The sequence below is a fragment of the Montipora foliosa genome, chromosome 13 (assembly GCF_036669935.1).
Source record: "Montipora foliosa isolate CH-2021 chromosome 13, ASM3666993v2, whole genome shotgun sequence".
In the NCBI taxonomy this organism is placed as follows: Eukaryota; Metazoa; Cnidaria; class Anthozoa; order Scleractinia; family Acroporidae; genus Montipora; species Montipora foliosa.
In genome coordinates this window covers 23,435,678-23,450,687 of record NC_090881.1, presented here as the reverse complement: position 1 = coordinate 23,450,687, position 15,010 = coordinate 23,435,678, and the positions used below count along the sequence as shown (strand labels likewise).

The window sequence follows — 15,010 nt, the reverse complement described above, 5'->3', positions numbered from 1 at the left end:
TGGCCGGCGCTTTTGCTACTAGTGGGCTATAACAAATAGCCTATAATCAGAACGCAGCATTGATAATAGACCACTAGTTGGATTTTACTAAATATATATATATATATAACTAATATATATATATTGCTAAAAAAAGAACGATTTGACAATTTAACAGCGCAGACACTCAAAGGGGACGCTGAAAAACGCAGACTGCAGACTGTGCAGACCGTATGTAAAATGAAAATTCGGTCAGCCTGAATTAGGCCTAAATAACGTTCGGTTAGCCTGTTTACGGTTAGCTCTCAATAATAGTGAGGGTAACACCATATTTTACCCCTGGTCTGCAAGGTCTGCCCAGTCTGCAGTCTGCGTTTTGGCGTGACCGCACCCAAAGTCACGAAGGACTTACTCTCGAAACGTTAGTTTACAATTCTTCCTTCCGATGGTTAAATAGAGGATATTAAATGGCCGCGCGGAGATACGAAGTTTCTCTTGAAGAGTTGAAAAATATTTCATGAGTGAGCGCAGCGAACGAGTGAAATATTTTTAACACGAGAAGAGAAATTTCGTAACTCCCAAGCTTGGCATTTCATTGGTGCTTATATAATAATTTAATTTTATCAACTCGTTGATAAAAAGGAACTCGTGTTTCACCCCTCACTGACGCAGCGCTGTAGTTTTTCTTTTTTAGAAGCTAATTTCTTTACGGCATTTTTAAACCTTTTTCAAAAATCCACCCCTTGGGAGCAGGGAAGGCACAGTGGTGAGAGCACTCGCCTCCCACCAATGTGGCCCGGGTTCGATTCCCGGTCCCGGTGCCATATGTGTGTTGAGTTTGTAGTTGGTTTTCTCCTTTCTCCGAGAAGTTTTTCTCCGGTTTTCCCCTCTCCTCAAGAACCAACGCTGCCAAATACCAATTGGCTCCAGAATGCACGGACACATGTTGAACGAGTTCCTGAGCGCTGTTAAGGTGTTCCGTGGATGACAAATTACAATTACAATTACAAAGACGAGAACTGAATCCTACGTGCGCACATTCAACCGCGCAGACACTCACACTCCCTAACTCACTTTTACAGGTTGAAGGCATAGGTGTCTACCTGCATAAAGGCAGTAGCTACCAAAAAGAACTAGTGAGGCTGTGCCGGCTCTGCAAGGTAACATCGCTTGGCTGAGTCATATGGTCAGCGGAGCCAGGCAAGCTCTTCTTCTATAAGCGCCACAAAGAGTCCCCTCACTTTTCTCAGTCCTCAATTTCAACATAACAATAATGATGATACATGTTGTAATACTAATAATGAAGCAAATCTTACAGGAAATTATTAGCTGCCGTAAGTTCCTCAATTTTCTGTTCAGTTTGAGCCATCCACTTCTGGTATTTCTCGCCCCAAGATGTCTTGCCCTTAAGAGAACATAATCACAAAAAAGCATTTATCAAGAGAAAAAAAAGAAAGAAAAAACACTCGCTAAAACAGCACATCATGGAAGAATGTTTTTATATTATGATTGCCTCATTGTAGGCCCAACCAGGGGTAAACGACGAGCGACACTTCTCTGCAACTGCGACAAGACCGCTGACACAAAATTACGAAGGCGAAAAAGACAAAAACTAATACAATACAATACAATAGATACTTAATTGACCGCTCCCCATAGGGGCTTTTCAGGGCCAATGAAACACAACGAAACGACGGAACAGAATAACAACAACAACAACAACTGTTAAGAATGCCAGCTGACCGGACGCAAACCAGTTGGCTATTTTTAAGTGCAGCTGGGAAGTTGAACCAGGGACTACCAGGATCAAATTCAACGAGTGGTCAGAGCATCTCAAGGAAAACGCCCTAACCACTGGGCCCCACTGCCTCCTCGAAATGGACCTCGAAATGGTCTTAAAACAGCGACACTTTGCATTTTAAAAATGGAGGCGAGCGACAAGGGATGCTCTTTCTCCTAGTAGGGTCTCTCAATGGAACAAGGAGCCAGTTTACTGATCGGGGCGTCGTTATGGGTTACATTCCCCAGTCGAACATCTCTTGATGGCCTAGGAACATTTGGCAACAACGCAAACACTAAAACAAAAAAATACCGCCACGCCATTTGTCGGGTGCTGAATTCGTCTCCAAGACTCACGAGGAAGAAGCGACCTTTGCTTTGAGATGAAGACTTTCTAATCTTGAATGAAATGAATGTATATTTCAAGTGTTGGTTGTAGACGAATGAAAGATCTGAGTGATCATCGCACTTAGCTTGCCAATTTAAATTAAGGACGGTGCCTTCTATTGTTATTGCGCATACGTTCTGCGCTGTGTGTTCTGTGGTGATTATTAATACAGGAATACTTTTGCGCGGTTTAAAACTATGCGGAGAAAGCAGAACTTAGCAAGTGCTCTTGGTATCCAAAAAGAAAATTTGGGGTAACCACGCATTTTTCAGAGGTAATTACGCTTCAATTTGGAAAAGAACGCCATACATCGTGCTATTAGGGAGCTTACGAAACGACGACGCCGACGGCAACGACGACGCTACAAAACAATAGGTTTAATCAGCAAAAACAATGGCTCTGCACGCTCTGCACGTGCGTTTTACATTTGTGTACATTTCTTTGCCGTCATCTCCTAAACGACGACGTGAAATGACCAAATTCAAGGTTCTGTGGAGGACGTTATCACATGACGATGAATTTTCAGTTCTCTCTCTACGCTTCGAACTCACTCATACCATTTTAATTCCTCAACAGTTACTACACATTTTTAACGCGAAACGACATGAAATAGTTTCGTAGTGATATGAATAACGCGAACTCGTATTTTTAAATGAAGTCCTCGTAGCCGTCGTCGTCCTCGTTTCGTAAGCTCTCTAATAGGGAACTTAAGCAACGACGAAGGCGACGGCAACGAGAACGTCATCTCAAAATATAAATTCGCGTTATTGTAATCGCTTCGTTACTATTTCAACTTTTTTAATATGACGGGGGTGTGGTAGTTCCTCAAAAATGACGCTCGTAGGAACGGCGCTCAATTAAGGGCAGAAAATGAAAATTTATCCTCAAGTAATGACGTTGTCCATAAAACCTCAAATTTGGCTATTTCACGTTGTAGTTTTGCTGACGACGGCAAAGAAATGGAATAAAGTGAAAAACGCACGTGCAGGGCGTGCAAAGCTATTGTTTTTGCCTACTAAATATGCAAATTTGTGACGTTCTCGTTGCCGTCGCCGTTGTCGTTGCTTAAGTTCCCTATTCACTCGACGGCAACGGCTCTTCTTGAGGTCACAGAAACTTGGGTATATAAAAATCACTTGGAGTCTTAAACCATTGACAACAAACTTGATTGGAGCAGTCACATTGAGAAACTAACAAAGAAAGTCGCTTCTGGCATTGGGGCGATTAAACGCATACGGCACTTTGTTCCTCAAGTTACCTTGCATCTAACATATCAAGCTCTAATTTAGCCTCTTTTTGACTACTGCAACGTTGTTTGAGGAAACTGTGGGATAACTTTACAGAATAAAGTGCACAAATCACAAAATAGAGCAGCCCGTGCTTTGACTTGTGACGCCGGTTACTTGTTTGAACTTCTAGGATGGAGAAATCTATCTTGCCAGCACCAAATGCAAAGAGCTACAATGGTTTTTAAGTCTCTACACGGGTTGGCTCCAGGATACTTATGTTCTAAGTTTGAAAAGCGTCAAACTGCTCGAAACTTAAGGAAATCTGAGAACAAACTAACCACGCACAAACTATAGTGGCGCTGTACTTTGGAAGAGCCTTCCGCGAGAAGTAAGATCAGCAGAGTCTCTCGGGCAGTTAAGACGCCTAATCAAACAAGTACGTTGAGTAAATACGTTACGTCACGGCATTATTGGAGAATAGCTCTTTTAAGACAAATTTATGGGGTGTATTGCTTGGGGGTATAATATGGTATTCTTATTATGACAGCTTATAATTATCGGGTCTATTGCTTCGGGGTAGGTAGTTTTCATCTAGTATTCTATTCATTTAATTTCATCACATTCTTATCTTGGCTGATGAATTGTCCGTGAATAAGTAAAGATTATCTGTCTGTCTATCTGGGTGTCTGGTTATAGGTAGATTAGGAGTAATCATTGACTATGAAGCGCGTTCGTTGGGAGAACTTTGGAGGTAGGAATCACTACGCGAGCTGGGATGCCATAGAAGACAATGGACTTATGTAAAAACACGTCTGTCGAAAGTACTAATATCTGAGGCTTGTGGAATGTAGCTAAAAATTGAAAATTGGAGTAAAGAGGTGATAACGTCACAAACCTGAATTGTTGAGGCTGGAATTTTTTGAAATTGTCTGAAATATTATTAATAAAATGTCCCTTGCCAAAAATCAACATGTTGGTGCAAATTGACTCCTTACAAACAATTCGTCATTTGCGCATATGACGTATCAAAACCGAGATGCGCATGCACGTATGACGTAAGTCAAGATGACGCTGAAAAAGCAAACGAACGAAAAACGAAAGCTTGCTAAAGCTCCCTCTGCACAGGATACCCAAGATTAGCAAAGTTGAAGGCAATAACAAACGGAACGCCAACTAGTTTCAGCGTGACATTTTCAGTTTGCGAAAAACACAATGCTTTACGCAGTCCATCCAAGATCACCTCAGTTACAATAATTCCAGACGACGAGGAAGCCATATTCATAATTCGGTCGCAAGCCATCAGACATCGAGATTTTAAGCAAACATCCTGCACTTTCCATGCACGACGACCGCTGTGAAACCAAACCGCCTTTACATAAAGCAAAACGGCTGACATAATTTGTATCTGCTGGAGCTGAGACAAGAAAGAACAGTCTTGCCCGAAGATTATTTCAACCCTTTAAAGAAAATCTCCCGCACGCAGTAGCAAACCCTTATTTCTCATTTTTATTTGTATCGTGTGTGGTGTTTTGATCAGACAATAGACCCATTTCAGTAATTCCCAATCTGGAGGACAAAACAACAGTAGTTAGATGTCCCCGGAGAGAAACAAACCTTTCAAATGCAAAACAATCTTATTGTTTTGTCCTCCAGATTGGGATTAACCGAAAGGGGTCTTTAGGGATATATTTTAGCTATATTTTTATTTTACCTCCAGAAGTAATTTTTCTTCCCTTGAACACCACTCTGCTTCCTTCTTGCTAAGCTCCTCCAACAGCTCATCAACCCTTAACTGAAGCTCCGTTGTTTTCAACGTAAGCTTTTCATTCTCCTCCAAAAGTTCTCCGTTTCGTTTCTTTAGAATTTCAAGTTCCGCTGCCGTGTTGGAATCCACCTGCTTCGCCTGTGAGAGGGGCCATTTAAAATTGTCATGCATGCATCAGGAAAATAAATGATATACAGGTTTCAACTGCATGAGCTCTCTAGATGAGCATATCTGCCGGAGAGAGATTAACCATGGCGTTTACGGCAAACGTCGCACATTTCTTGCGTGTTAGCAGCAGGTATCAAGGGACATTTCAAAAGAAAACGACGAGTTAGAATAACAATTTTCACGCTTTTATGACAAGCAGCGGCCCACCGTTTCGCGTTTACCGCTTTGCGTTTCCCGTTTCGCGTTTACCGTTTGACATAAACGCGATGCTTAATCTCTCTAATTAAGCCATTTACCACTACTGTACTACTGCCTATTTGGTCTACCACCGTCCGTTTAGCATGCAGGCAGGCTCTCGTGTTTGGGTTCACACTGCAGCTCTCTTTTTTTTCCGATCATTATAAGCCTCCTCTTGTTATTAAGAAGTACCATGTCACTTGTTCTGTGTATAAAACTCTTTCCCTCCCGAGAGCAGATTTTACTCTGTCTAATGCTAGACAATTTTACTCGTCAATGGAGGCCGCTTTTGGGGTGGATAGACTTGGAAGAGCAAGAGAAGAGAGTGCGCTTCACAAGCGACTTCAAATTTTGTAGGATTCTTGGGCCGATGATCCTTGAAGAATTGACATCAACATACATTGACAGTACAGTATACAGTGGCATTAACATCACCAATCATCGGACGCTTCTCTAAAGTGGAGACCGAAAATTCAAATAAGTTAAAATTAAAAACTGATACCAGAAATAGAAAGAGCACCTTTACTTTAGTAACCCTGCAAAGTTTCATTGTATCCAGTGTTATATCAGCTGAGAAAATGTAAGTTGGAATTTGACGAATTTACAGACGTTTGTCATACCCCCAATCATACAAACCAAACGCCTGTAAATTTTTCATTTTTCAACTTACATTTTCTCAGCCGAAATTACACCTGATACCTCGAAACTTTGCAGGTTCACTAAAGGAAAGGTGCTCTTTCTATTTCTGGTATCAGTTTTTAATTTAAATTTATTTGAATTTTTGGCCGCCATTTTGGAGAAAGGTCTATTTCAAGAACCAAGTTGTTCTCAGGCCACGTGGCCCACGCAGCCGGAGCTTGTCATGGATTCTGTGACAATTGAAGCGACTGAGAGTATCATTACTCCCCCATGGATGGGATGCTACAATTGTAGTCCATCGCAGGGTTGTCTGTCTGTGTACTAACTTAGTATATAACAACAACACAAACATATACATGCATGATGGGAAGGTGTAATGGCCCATGGAGAGGATATTACACACATTGCTTGGCAACAGGCAACAGGCGAAAGTCCTTCGCTGGAATCGAACCTACAACTACCATAACACCAGTCGAATGCTAGAACATCGTTCATGCGGGCCGTACCAAGGGAAGGGGTTTGGTTCTAGTAGTAGCACAATGGGTAGAGCATCCGACCCCTTTTGCAGAAGTCGTAGATTCAATTCCTGCCCTGGACTCTGATTTTTTCAGTTGTTCTTTCACCTGATGCCCATTGTCAACCAACTTGTATCAGACACAGCATAACTAGGTTGGCAGCAAAGTTGCTATGGAGATTCACACTCCTACCGAACCAACCACATGCACTAAAATATTACCTGTCTCTCCACCTCCTTTCTCAGTTCTTCAATTTCTGCTCTGTGCATTTCCTTCAAGGCTGCAATATTATCTTGCTGATCCTCCATTTCCTCTAGACTTCCTTGTGCAGATTTGTCTGATGCAGCCTGCAAAGAACTAGTCACTTGTCTGTGGTCATCGTCAGCATCAGATGTGCCTTTTGGGGTACTATTGTATCCATTATGGAGTACACTGGTCGTCACATATGTTTTGTCCTTCTTTATGATGGTAGTGTTCTTGGCTTTGCGAAGCTCGTCCAGGCGCTTTTTTAAGTCTGAGACTTGCTCTTCAAGCTGCAATGTAATGAGAGTTCTATTAACCCATTAACTCCCAGGGGTTCCCCATTGACGAGTAAAATCGTCTGGCGTTAAGACAGAGCAAATACCAGTTTAGGCCGGTTTGGGTGTTAAAGGGTTAAAGACTCTCTTAAACAGGGACCCATGAAAAGTCATAAGGTTATTGTCACATCCCTCAAGACACCAAAGATACCATATCTGAAAGCTTTAATTTGATGTCTAGGGATAAGCTGTTAAATGAGGGGTAAGCTCTGAGCCAACCTAAGGAGTGTTCAAAATTTATACATAATTTCCACATGAGCTCATGGCAGCCATATTCGCGTATCTTCACAAATAAACAACGGCCATATTGGTGTATTCAATAATAATTATTACAGTCAGTTATTATGTCACGCGTGACCATTTGTTTTGAAATTTGAACTGATATTCAAATCTGCATGCCAGTTTTGAACTTTGCTCTTGAGATTCTGAATTCCCGTGGATATTTTCTTTCAAATTGATATAATGGGCCCGAGCACGTTTTAAAACTCTGAGAAACGGGTCAGACGGCCAAAATACTTCAAGCTTACCTCTTTTATTCTTGCCTGTGCGAAGTGATCTGCCGATCCATGACCACTCAGCTGTTTGCCGATTCGTCGCCCCGGGTTAGTTGACCCAACCTTTTTGCTGTTTTCTGTCGATGTAGACTTTTTCCTACCGACATTTGCTGTACTTGACATTCTAATCTACAGCTCAACAATCGGAAGATTGATGTTCATTACACATGATGTACTTCAAAAAGTCAACAAAAACACAAGAATTGTTCAGCGGAGGAAACTGGGCCGAAAATAATGATAGAGGCTTGGATACAAAGCAGCTACGCCATCTTGAAATGTGCTACAAAGATCGCTACAAAGTTTTTCCTTTGTACCACTAGTGATTTAGCTGAGATCGCAAAAAACAGATGCCGTTGAATATCCTTCGAGGCCTCTTTAGAGGTGCAACGCGTGGAGTTATGACGGGAAAAAGGGGAAATAAGAACTTTTACAAAGGTACTCACTATGCGTGTGTCTTACAATAGGGAAGATATAGTTCACGTTGACGTCACCTATTGTCAGTGTGCCAACCAGAGCCTCATTGGCTGTCGAAACAAAAGGTCTTTTGTTCCTGTGGTTGGCAAATTTGAGTAACAAAAGCAATGTTTTTAAACGGATATCTTTCCTATATGTTATGTGGCCGAAGGAGCAATCATCGGCAATTAATGCACCTATCAATGTTAAGCCCCAGGGAGGGTGGTTCGGGCTAACCACGGGAGTTTGATCGTGAGGTCTGCCCCCAGGGTAGGGATTTTGATCGTATGTGACGTCCCCAGGCTGACAAATTTTGATCGTACAAAGGACATTTTACCACCTTCACTTGCCGCCGGGTGGAGATTTTGACCAATTATTTTGTCCCAGGGGTGGGGAATTTGAATTTTTTAAAATGAAAATGTCAAAATCCCCACCCAATGCCCAACCCCCCCTCCTTCAGGCTTAACATTGATAGGTGCATAACCAACACGGTGCTACTTTACATACTTATACCGAGCCAGGTGGCACCATTGCTTGATGAAGACCAGCAATATAGTGACGCAGTCTGGAGGTGGTCAGCTCGAAACCCATGCCCTTGGCTTGATGGGCAACCTTACCCTGTGAGCAGATGGTTTCTCCTACGCTTCCCGCGAAAGAAACCACTGCAAGCAACCGTTAGTTTCTTTGAGTGAGCCGTTGTCCAGCGCCAAGATTTGAACCGGTAAAACGAGTTAGTAAACTTGTTTTGGTGCTTGTGCATGCGTCCAGCTTCCTAACTACTGTGTTTGGGCGAGCCTGCTTTGTATTGATTCCATATTTCCCTGAAGTGATGTCAAATGCATCACGTGGGGGAAGGGGGGGGGGGGGGGTTGACATTCTTCGCACATGCTCGATGGAAAATCAAACGGTTGCTCGCAGTGGTTTGTCCCTCGAGAAATGTAGGAGAAACCCACTGCTCACAGGGTACCTTTGTCAAGTATAGATGCAGACGTCCTCTGACCACTGCACACTTTCCCCAGCCCTGTAGCTATTATTTTAATCTTTCATTACACACTATTTTATTCTTAAGTAGTTACTGTTCAAATATGCATGTACATGAACGAAGTGATATATAATGTTCAATTAACAAAGGAAAGCCCACTAACCATACAGCTAAAATATGAAGGATTAGGTATCAGGGAATGGGGAATTGGGAAAGTATCTTTCCATAGACCAATTCGACTTACTCGTTGTGGTACACAATTCAAATCCTTTGGGAATAAAACGTTTTGTTTCAAGAATTTCCTTATCATTTAAATGTGAATGCTACATTATTAATATGCAAATAATCTTAATCCCGAGAGACTTGAATTGGGTGCAACATTGAGTTAGCCAAATCGATCTTTTTATCCACTTTTGATCAATATTAATTAGTGTCTTTTTGCAGGTCGTGGTGTAAGAAATCCAGGATATCACACACCAAGAGGTATTTAGTAAAGATCAACCCATATACCCCTTTGGCTCTTCTACAGGGGACATAGCTTTTGTGTGGACCTTGATCTTACTGTCAAAACAGGTCAAGTGTTCCTCTCATGAGTGCATTAATAATTTTATTATTGCAAATTCGATTTCAGTAATCATTTCAATAATCTGGTGGTTGGATGAATGATGCAAAATTCAAATCAAGCATCAGTTCTAGACTAGAATTTTGATTGGATTATTGTTCTCCTCTGGTGCCAGGCCAGTGTGAGAATCTGATCAATTTGCACAATCTGACAAGGTCGCTAACAAGCGTGATTTGCCTTACTTTTTAAATTCATTTCCCTTTCCAGTCTTTGGAATTTGAAAACATAGTGTCTCAAGTTTGAAGATACTAATAAGATTACAGAAAGGTAATGTTGCTAGAGTGAAATGACCGTTTGACAGATTATGACAGATCATGCAAATCAATAAACCTGTGAAATTCTCACACCGGCCTGGCACCGGAAGCCAGCAATATTCAATTAAAATTCGAGTTTTGAACTGAGGCTTGATTTGATTTGAATTTTGCATTCTTCATCCAAGGAACAGATTATTGAAATGATTCCTAAAATCAAATTTGGAATAACGACCTTATTAATCCACTTGTGAGAGGAACGCTTGACCTGTTTTGACTGTAACCCATTCATACCTAAAGAACCCCAATCAGCGAGGGAAATCTCACCTCAAGGCCACGTGGAAGTTTTAAAGGGGACATAGCTTTTGAGTCGACCTAAAAAGTAAAGTCTGCTACGAGCCTAGAAGGCCCATCAGGCCGGCGCTTATCTCCAGTTCCTGTAGCACGAAGCGACTAGGAGTATTTCTACTCCCCCCTGGATGGAATGCCAGTCCATTGCAGGGTTACCCCAACATTAAATTCAACGGTATCCATTTATACACCTGGGTGGAGAGAGGCACCGTGAGAGTAAAGTGCCTTGCCCAAGAACACAACACAATGTCCCCGGCCAGGACCCGAACCCGGACCACTCGATCTGGAGTCGAGCGCACTAACCATGAGGCCACTGCGACTCCCTTTGAGTCGACCTAGCTGTTGTTAAACTGTCAGCTTGAGTTCGTTATTTCATTTTCATGTTATTCCTGCTAGATGGCAACAATGGGTCCTTTGAAGGACCTATAGCTACCGTCTGGTGAGTCTGGATATCTTTGTTTTCAGTGGCGCAGGAATGCATGAACCATTGTAACCAAAACTATGAGACAAGTTGCTTGAAACTTTGGGAATGGCTGTAGCAACTTGGTGTTGATTTAATATCCCCTTTTGTAGGTGGTTACCGGATAGTGTACAAGAAAGTTCCACAGTTCATTGTCCCTGATTTGACCGGCTTTGAGGTATTTGAAAAACCCATGGCACTGTTAGGGCCGATTTACACGGTACGATTTTTGTCGCATGCAACAAGCTCACGACAGGCCTACGACATGATTTATGATTACAAGTCGCAGCGTTTTAAGAACGGTGCCTACTAATCCAAAGGTATTTTTGCGCGGTTTACTGAATATGCGGGAAAAGCTGATCTTAAGAAGTGTTTTTGAAATCTGAAAAGAAAATTGGGGGTAAGCACGCATTTTTCGAAGATAATTAATCAACAATATTTGTAAAAGCTTTGAAATTCAAAGCAATGTATGGCGTTCTTTTCCAAATTGAATCTTAACTATCTCTGAAAAATGCATGGTTACCCCCAATTTTTTTTCTGGATACTAAAAGCACTTGCTAAGTTCTGCTTTCTCCGCATAGTTTTGAACCGCCCAAAAATATCCCTGTATTAATAAGCATCACCCATACGAAATCCGATTCTCTCGAGATGCGCAGAACGTATGCGCAATAACAATAGTGGGCACCGTCCTTAAAACATGTTTTAAAATGCTACGATATTTTTCCTGACGTACACAACAATCGTAAATCATGTCGTGGGCCTGTCGTAAGCCGTTGTCGCATGCGACAAAAATCGTACCGTGTAAATCGGCCCTTAGTGTTTACAGAAATCGTTAGATTAATAGATCTTAAGAATGTAGCAGCCATTTTAAATTCTTTGGTGGTAAAATGCTCATCTAGAGTGCTCAAATTCCAGAACGTCGCTGCCTTATTGTTTCACTAAAATAAAGGAAACAATTTGTGCGAAAATAAGCATCAATTGTATTTTTGTTGGACAGGAAACTAGTAATCTACCAGGAATTTCCTTTTTCACAACTTGTCGCTTTTCTCAGGCAGGCCAGTGAACTTCAGCTCATCCCAGACTCAGGAAGTACTCAGATTTTGCTTTCAGGTTTAAAGTGCAAAACTCATATAATCAGGAGATTGACATTTTTAAATTGAAACTAATAAAATTACGGACTGGTTTGATCTGTTTTCGTGAATTTTTTTTAGAATAACATGCACTGACTTTTTTTCATTTGTTTGTCATCAACTTGAACTTAACGGGAAAATGACGAAATTGAACGAAGTGTTTATGAACTAGGAGATGCAAACACGTTATTTTCACCACCAAAAAGAATTGGGTGAGAAGGCAAAGAAGTGAAAAGCCGAGAATCACTTTCGAATCATTGCATCGGCCATGAATTGGGTCTCTAAGAGAGATCGTATTTGTTTTATTCTTTAATCTAAAATCTTTATCATCATTATTTTAACTGATTACAGAAACGCCAAGGCCAGAGACTTATATGGCGAGGGCCAAGGTTGTTTAGGGTATACATAGTATTATTGATGGTCGTATTCATGACAAATTGAAACATAAAACAATAAGGTGAAATACAATAATAGCTGTTATAAACTAAAATTAAATAGTAATAAGTAAATAGGCCAGTGTTAAGACTCAATTAATTCATAATTAGCAGAAATAATCTCTTAGAATTTGTCTATAATTAGAAGTAGTTAGTGAATTACGGAGAGAGAGAGAGGGGAAGGTTATTCCAACTTTTGGGGCCTTGTAATCGAAGTGAAAATGAGTATGTGTGAGAATAGATGTGTAGCTTGTCTTTTTGCCTGGCAGGGTACTTGTGAAAATCAGAGTTAGGCATAAAAAGAGAGGACAGAGGAATGGGCTGGAGTATTTATTTTATTTTATTTTATTTTATTAACTTTGCCAGTCAAGCTGGCAGAGCGCCACAACAGCTTGCGCCAATTAATGTGGCCCCTTTTTTACCCTCCCAACCATGATACAAAACAGAAGACAGACCACAACACCGGGAACTACGTGCCCTACTCTTAGCAACAAGTGTGTGGGTTCTTTTACGTCCCACAGGATTATTAACATTGAAGGGTTGTGAGACGGGACCTCCGGCTTATCGTCCTTATCCGAGAAGACTTGAAAGTCTAATCATTTGCAGATGTAGTTACAAAGGCAGCACTTTCTCCTCAGTTGTTTAAAGACCCTGAGTGTTGGTCCGGCCGGAGTTGAACTCGCGACCTCCCGCGTGACAGTCCGGTGCTCAACCAACTGTCGTTATGTGTGAAGAAATATAAAGCAAGAGACTTGGGTCGTGTTCTATTGGGATCAACCGTTTTTAGTTGGTTGGGTTAGTTGGGTTTTTTGGTGTTCTATTCGGAAAAACCGTCTTCGGTTGGTGTGGTTGATCAATTTTTTCAACCGGCATCACACTAGGTTGAAACAGTTGAAAAAGCATTGGCAGCGACCGCTGTCGTTTGCGCGGGCCATTTAAAGTCGGGCCCAGGGCTCCTGCTGTGTTACTTTCCCTTAACTTGTCAGCGCTGAGAAGTCTGGTAATAACTATTCCCAGGAGTTACCGCCGTTCAACCGAAAACGATTAGAAAAGTGTTCTATTGGGAAACCTCCACCGCTTCATCCTAAACCGGTTACGTTTGAAAGGGTTGATCCCCAATAGGACACGACCTTGGTGTTTATAAATTTTATAAAAAAATCAAGTCTCTTGCTTTTTCATCTTTTCATTTTCTGTTTAATAGCAATCGTTTTTACATACCAGGGCCTGAGCTTAGCTATGGAAAAAAAAGATTGTTTCATCGATTAGTTTTAATACTTTGTGTTCTTTTTTGGTAGCTGAAGCCGTACGTTTCCTACAAGTCGCCAAAAGTAGAGATTTCGCCGCCAACAGCCGAAAGCTTGTTAACAAGCATCAAGGAGAATATTCATTTGATCAAGTACAGAGAAACGCCCTAATGGGAAAATGAAACATCAACCTGACTATGTTGTATTGTAATCGCTCGACTAACAGTGGCGGAAGAGGGACAGTCACTGCTCGTAGTCTAAGATTTTCTTGTGTGGTACAGGAAAGAAACAGCAAACGATCGCGACGGATTTTGAAAAGCAAAAAGACGAACGACGCGTTCTTCTCAGCGAGAAACATTTGCGTTCTGCAATTGGTGGTTTGACTCCGACGTCACGGCGGCCATGTTAGTGTCCAGAACAATCCAGTAAAATGTCTTTGCAAATTTGACTCCATTATTGTACAAAACTTGTGGGACCATTTCCTATTATTTTGTACACCAACATGGCTGTCTCATCTCGTGGATGCAAACCAAGAATTGCTTGTTGACAAAATAAGAAAGCGTGCTCATAAAGTTGTATTCAAAAGGACTTGACATTTGATGAATGCCTCGTTTTTGTAGTGCTTTGCTTTGTGATCATCTGACTTCATATTTTTAGCCGATCACAGTAAAGAAAAAAACTTGTTATTGTTATTTGCCGGCACACTTTTTTCCCGCGTGATCGGCGCCGGATGCGTGTTGTCTGCCTTGCGTTCTAATTGGCTCACGTGATCGCCTGAATCTCTTACGATTTCTTTGTCTCAAGGACACTCATTGAAAACCGCCTAAAGGACGTTTTATTAACAAGCACACACCCAAAAACGACTGGTTGCCTGGCCACGAGAATTCGAATAAAAAGCCTTTTTATTTTGCGCTATATAACCCTTTTTTCCTGTAGCCGGAACCATTACTCCTTAGAATCAGATATCACTTATTTTTTATTAAAGATATTTCGACATCCCGTTTTATTTACCGTGACGGCAAACGTCCGCGATGAAATTTGCGTGTTTCCAAAAATCAAAGAACCTTGTTAGATTTTAGGTCCTTGCTTGCTTATTAGCTACAAATCTCGAGCAAATTCTTAAAAGAGAGAGATGTTTAAGTAACAGAATATTCACACTCTAATAACAGCCAGCAGGCTACAGTCTTCCGTTAACCGGTTCAGGTGAACGCAATACTGAATCTTTCCACTATTTCAATTTTCTTATGCTAAC

At 41.4% G+C, this 15,010-nt stretch overlaps 2 protein-coding genes across 2 annotated transcripts in view; one reads left to right on the top strand and one right to left on the bottom strand.

The window, feature by feature from the left end:
- The window catches only part of LOC137982994 (myosin heavy chain, cardiac muscle isoform-like), a 9,131-nt gene extending 1,091 nt beyond the window's left edge, over positions 1-8,040 (bottom strand). Inside the window, exons 1-4 of the mRNA XM_068830154.1 lie at positions 7,805-8,040; positions 6,921-7,232; positions 5,087-5,278; positions 1,296-1,384 (exon numbers count right to left, since the gene is read on the bottom strand). Coding sequence (XP_068686255.1) covers positions 1,296-1,384; positions 5,087-5,278; positions 6,921-7,232; positions 7,805-7,954 — 743 coding nt within the window. The 5' untranslated portion in view covers positions 7,955-8,040. The remainder of the gene's footprint in view (positions 1-1,295; positions 1,385-5,086; positions 5,279-6,920; positions 7,233-7,804) is intronic.
- A 38-nt stretch (positions 8,041-8,078) lies between these two features.
- LOC137982995 (large ribosomal subunit protein mL41A-like) lies at positions 8,079-14,377 on the top strand. The gene is made up of 4 exons (XM_068830155.1): positions 8,079-8,266; positions 9,711-9,749; positions 11,064-11,128; positions 13,810-14,377. The coding sequence occupies exons 1-4, from the start codon at positions 8,179-8,181 to the stop codon at positions 13,927-13,929; spliced, it is 312 nt and encodes a 103-aa protein (XP_068686256.1). The 5' UTR covers positions 8,079-8,178; the 3' UTR covers positions 13,930-14,377.
- Positions 14,378-15,010: the final 633 nt, after the last annotated feature.

What these genes read in the sequence shown, in the direction of transcription:
- LOC137982995 (XM_068830155.1), top strand. Translation starts at nt 8,179, where the DNA reads ATGCCGTTGAATATCCTTCGAGGCCTCTTTAGAGGTGCAACGCGTGGA. An exon ending in AAATAAGAACTTTTACAAAG is followed by an intron (nt 8,267 to 9,710) that starts GTACTCACTATG and finishes GTCTTTTTGCAG; the next exon opens with GTCGTGGTGTAAGAAATCCA. An exon ending in AGGATATCACACACCAAGAG is followed by an intron (nt 9,750 to 11,063) that starts GTATTTAGTAAA and finishes CCCCTTTTGTAG; the next exon opens with GTGGTTACCGGATAGTGTAC.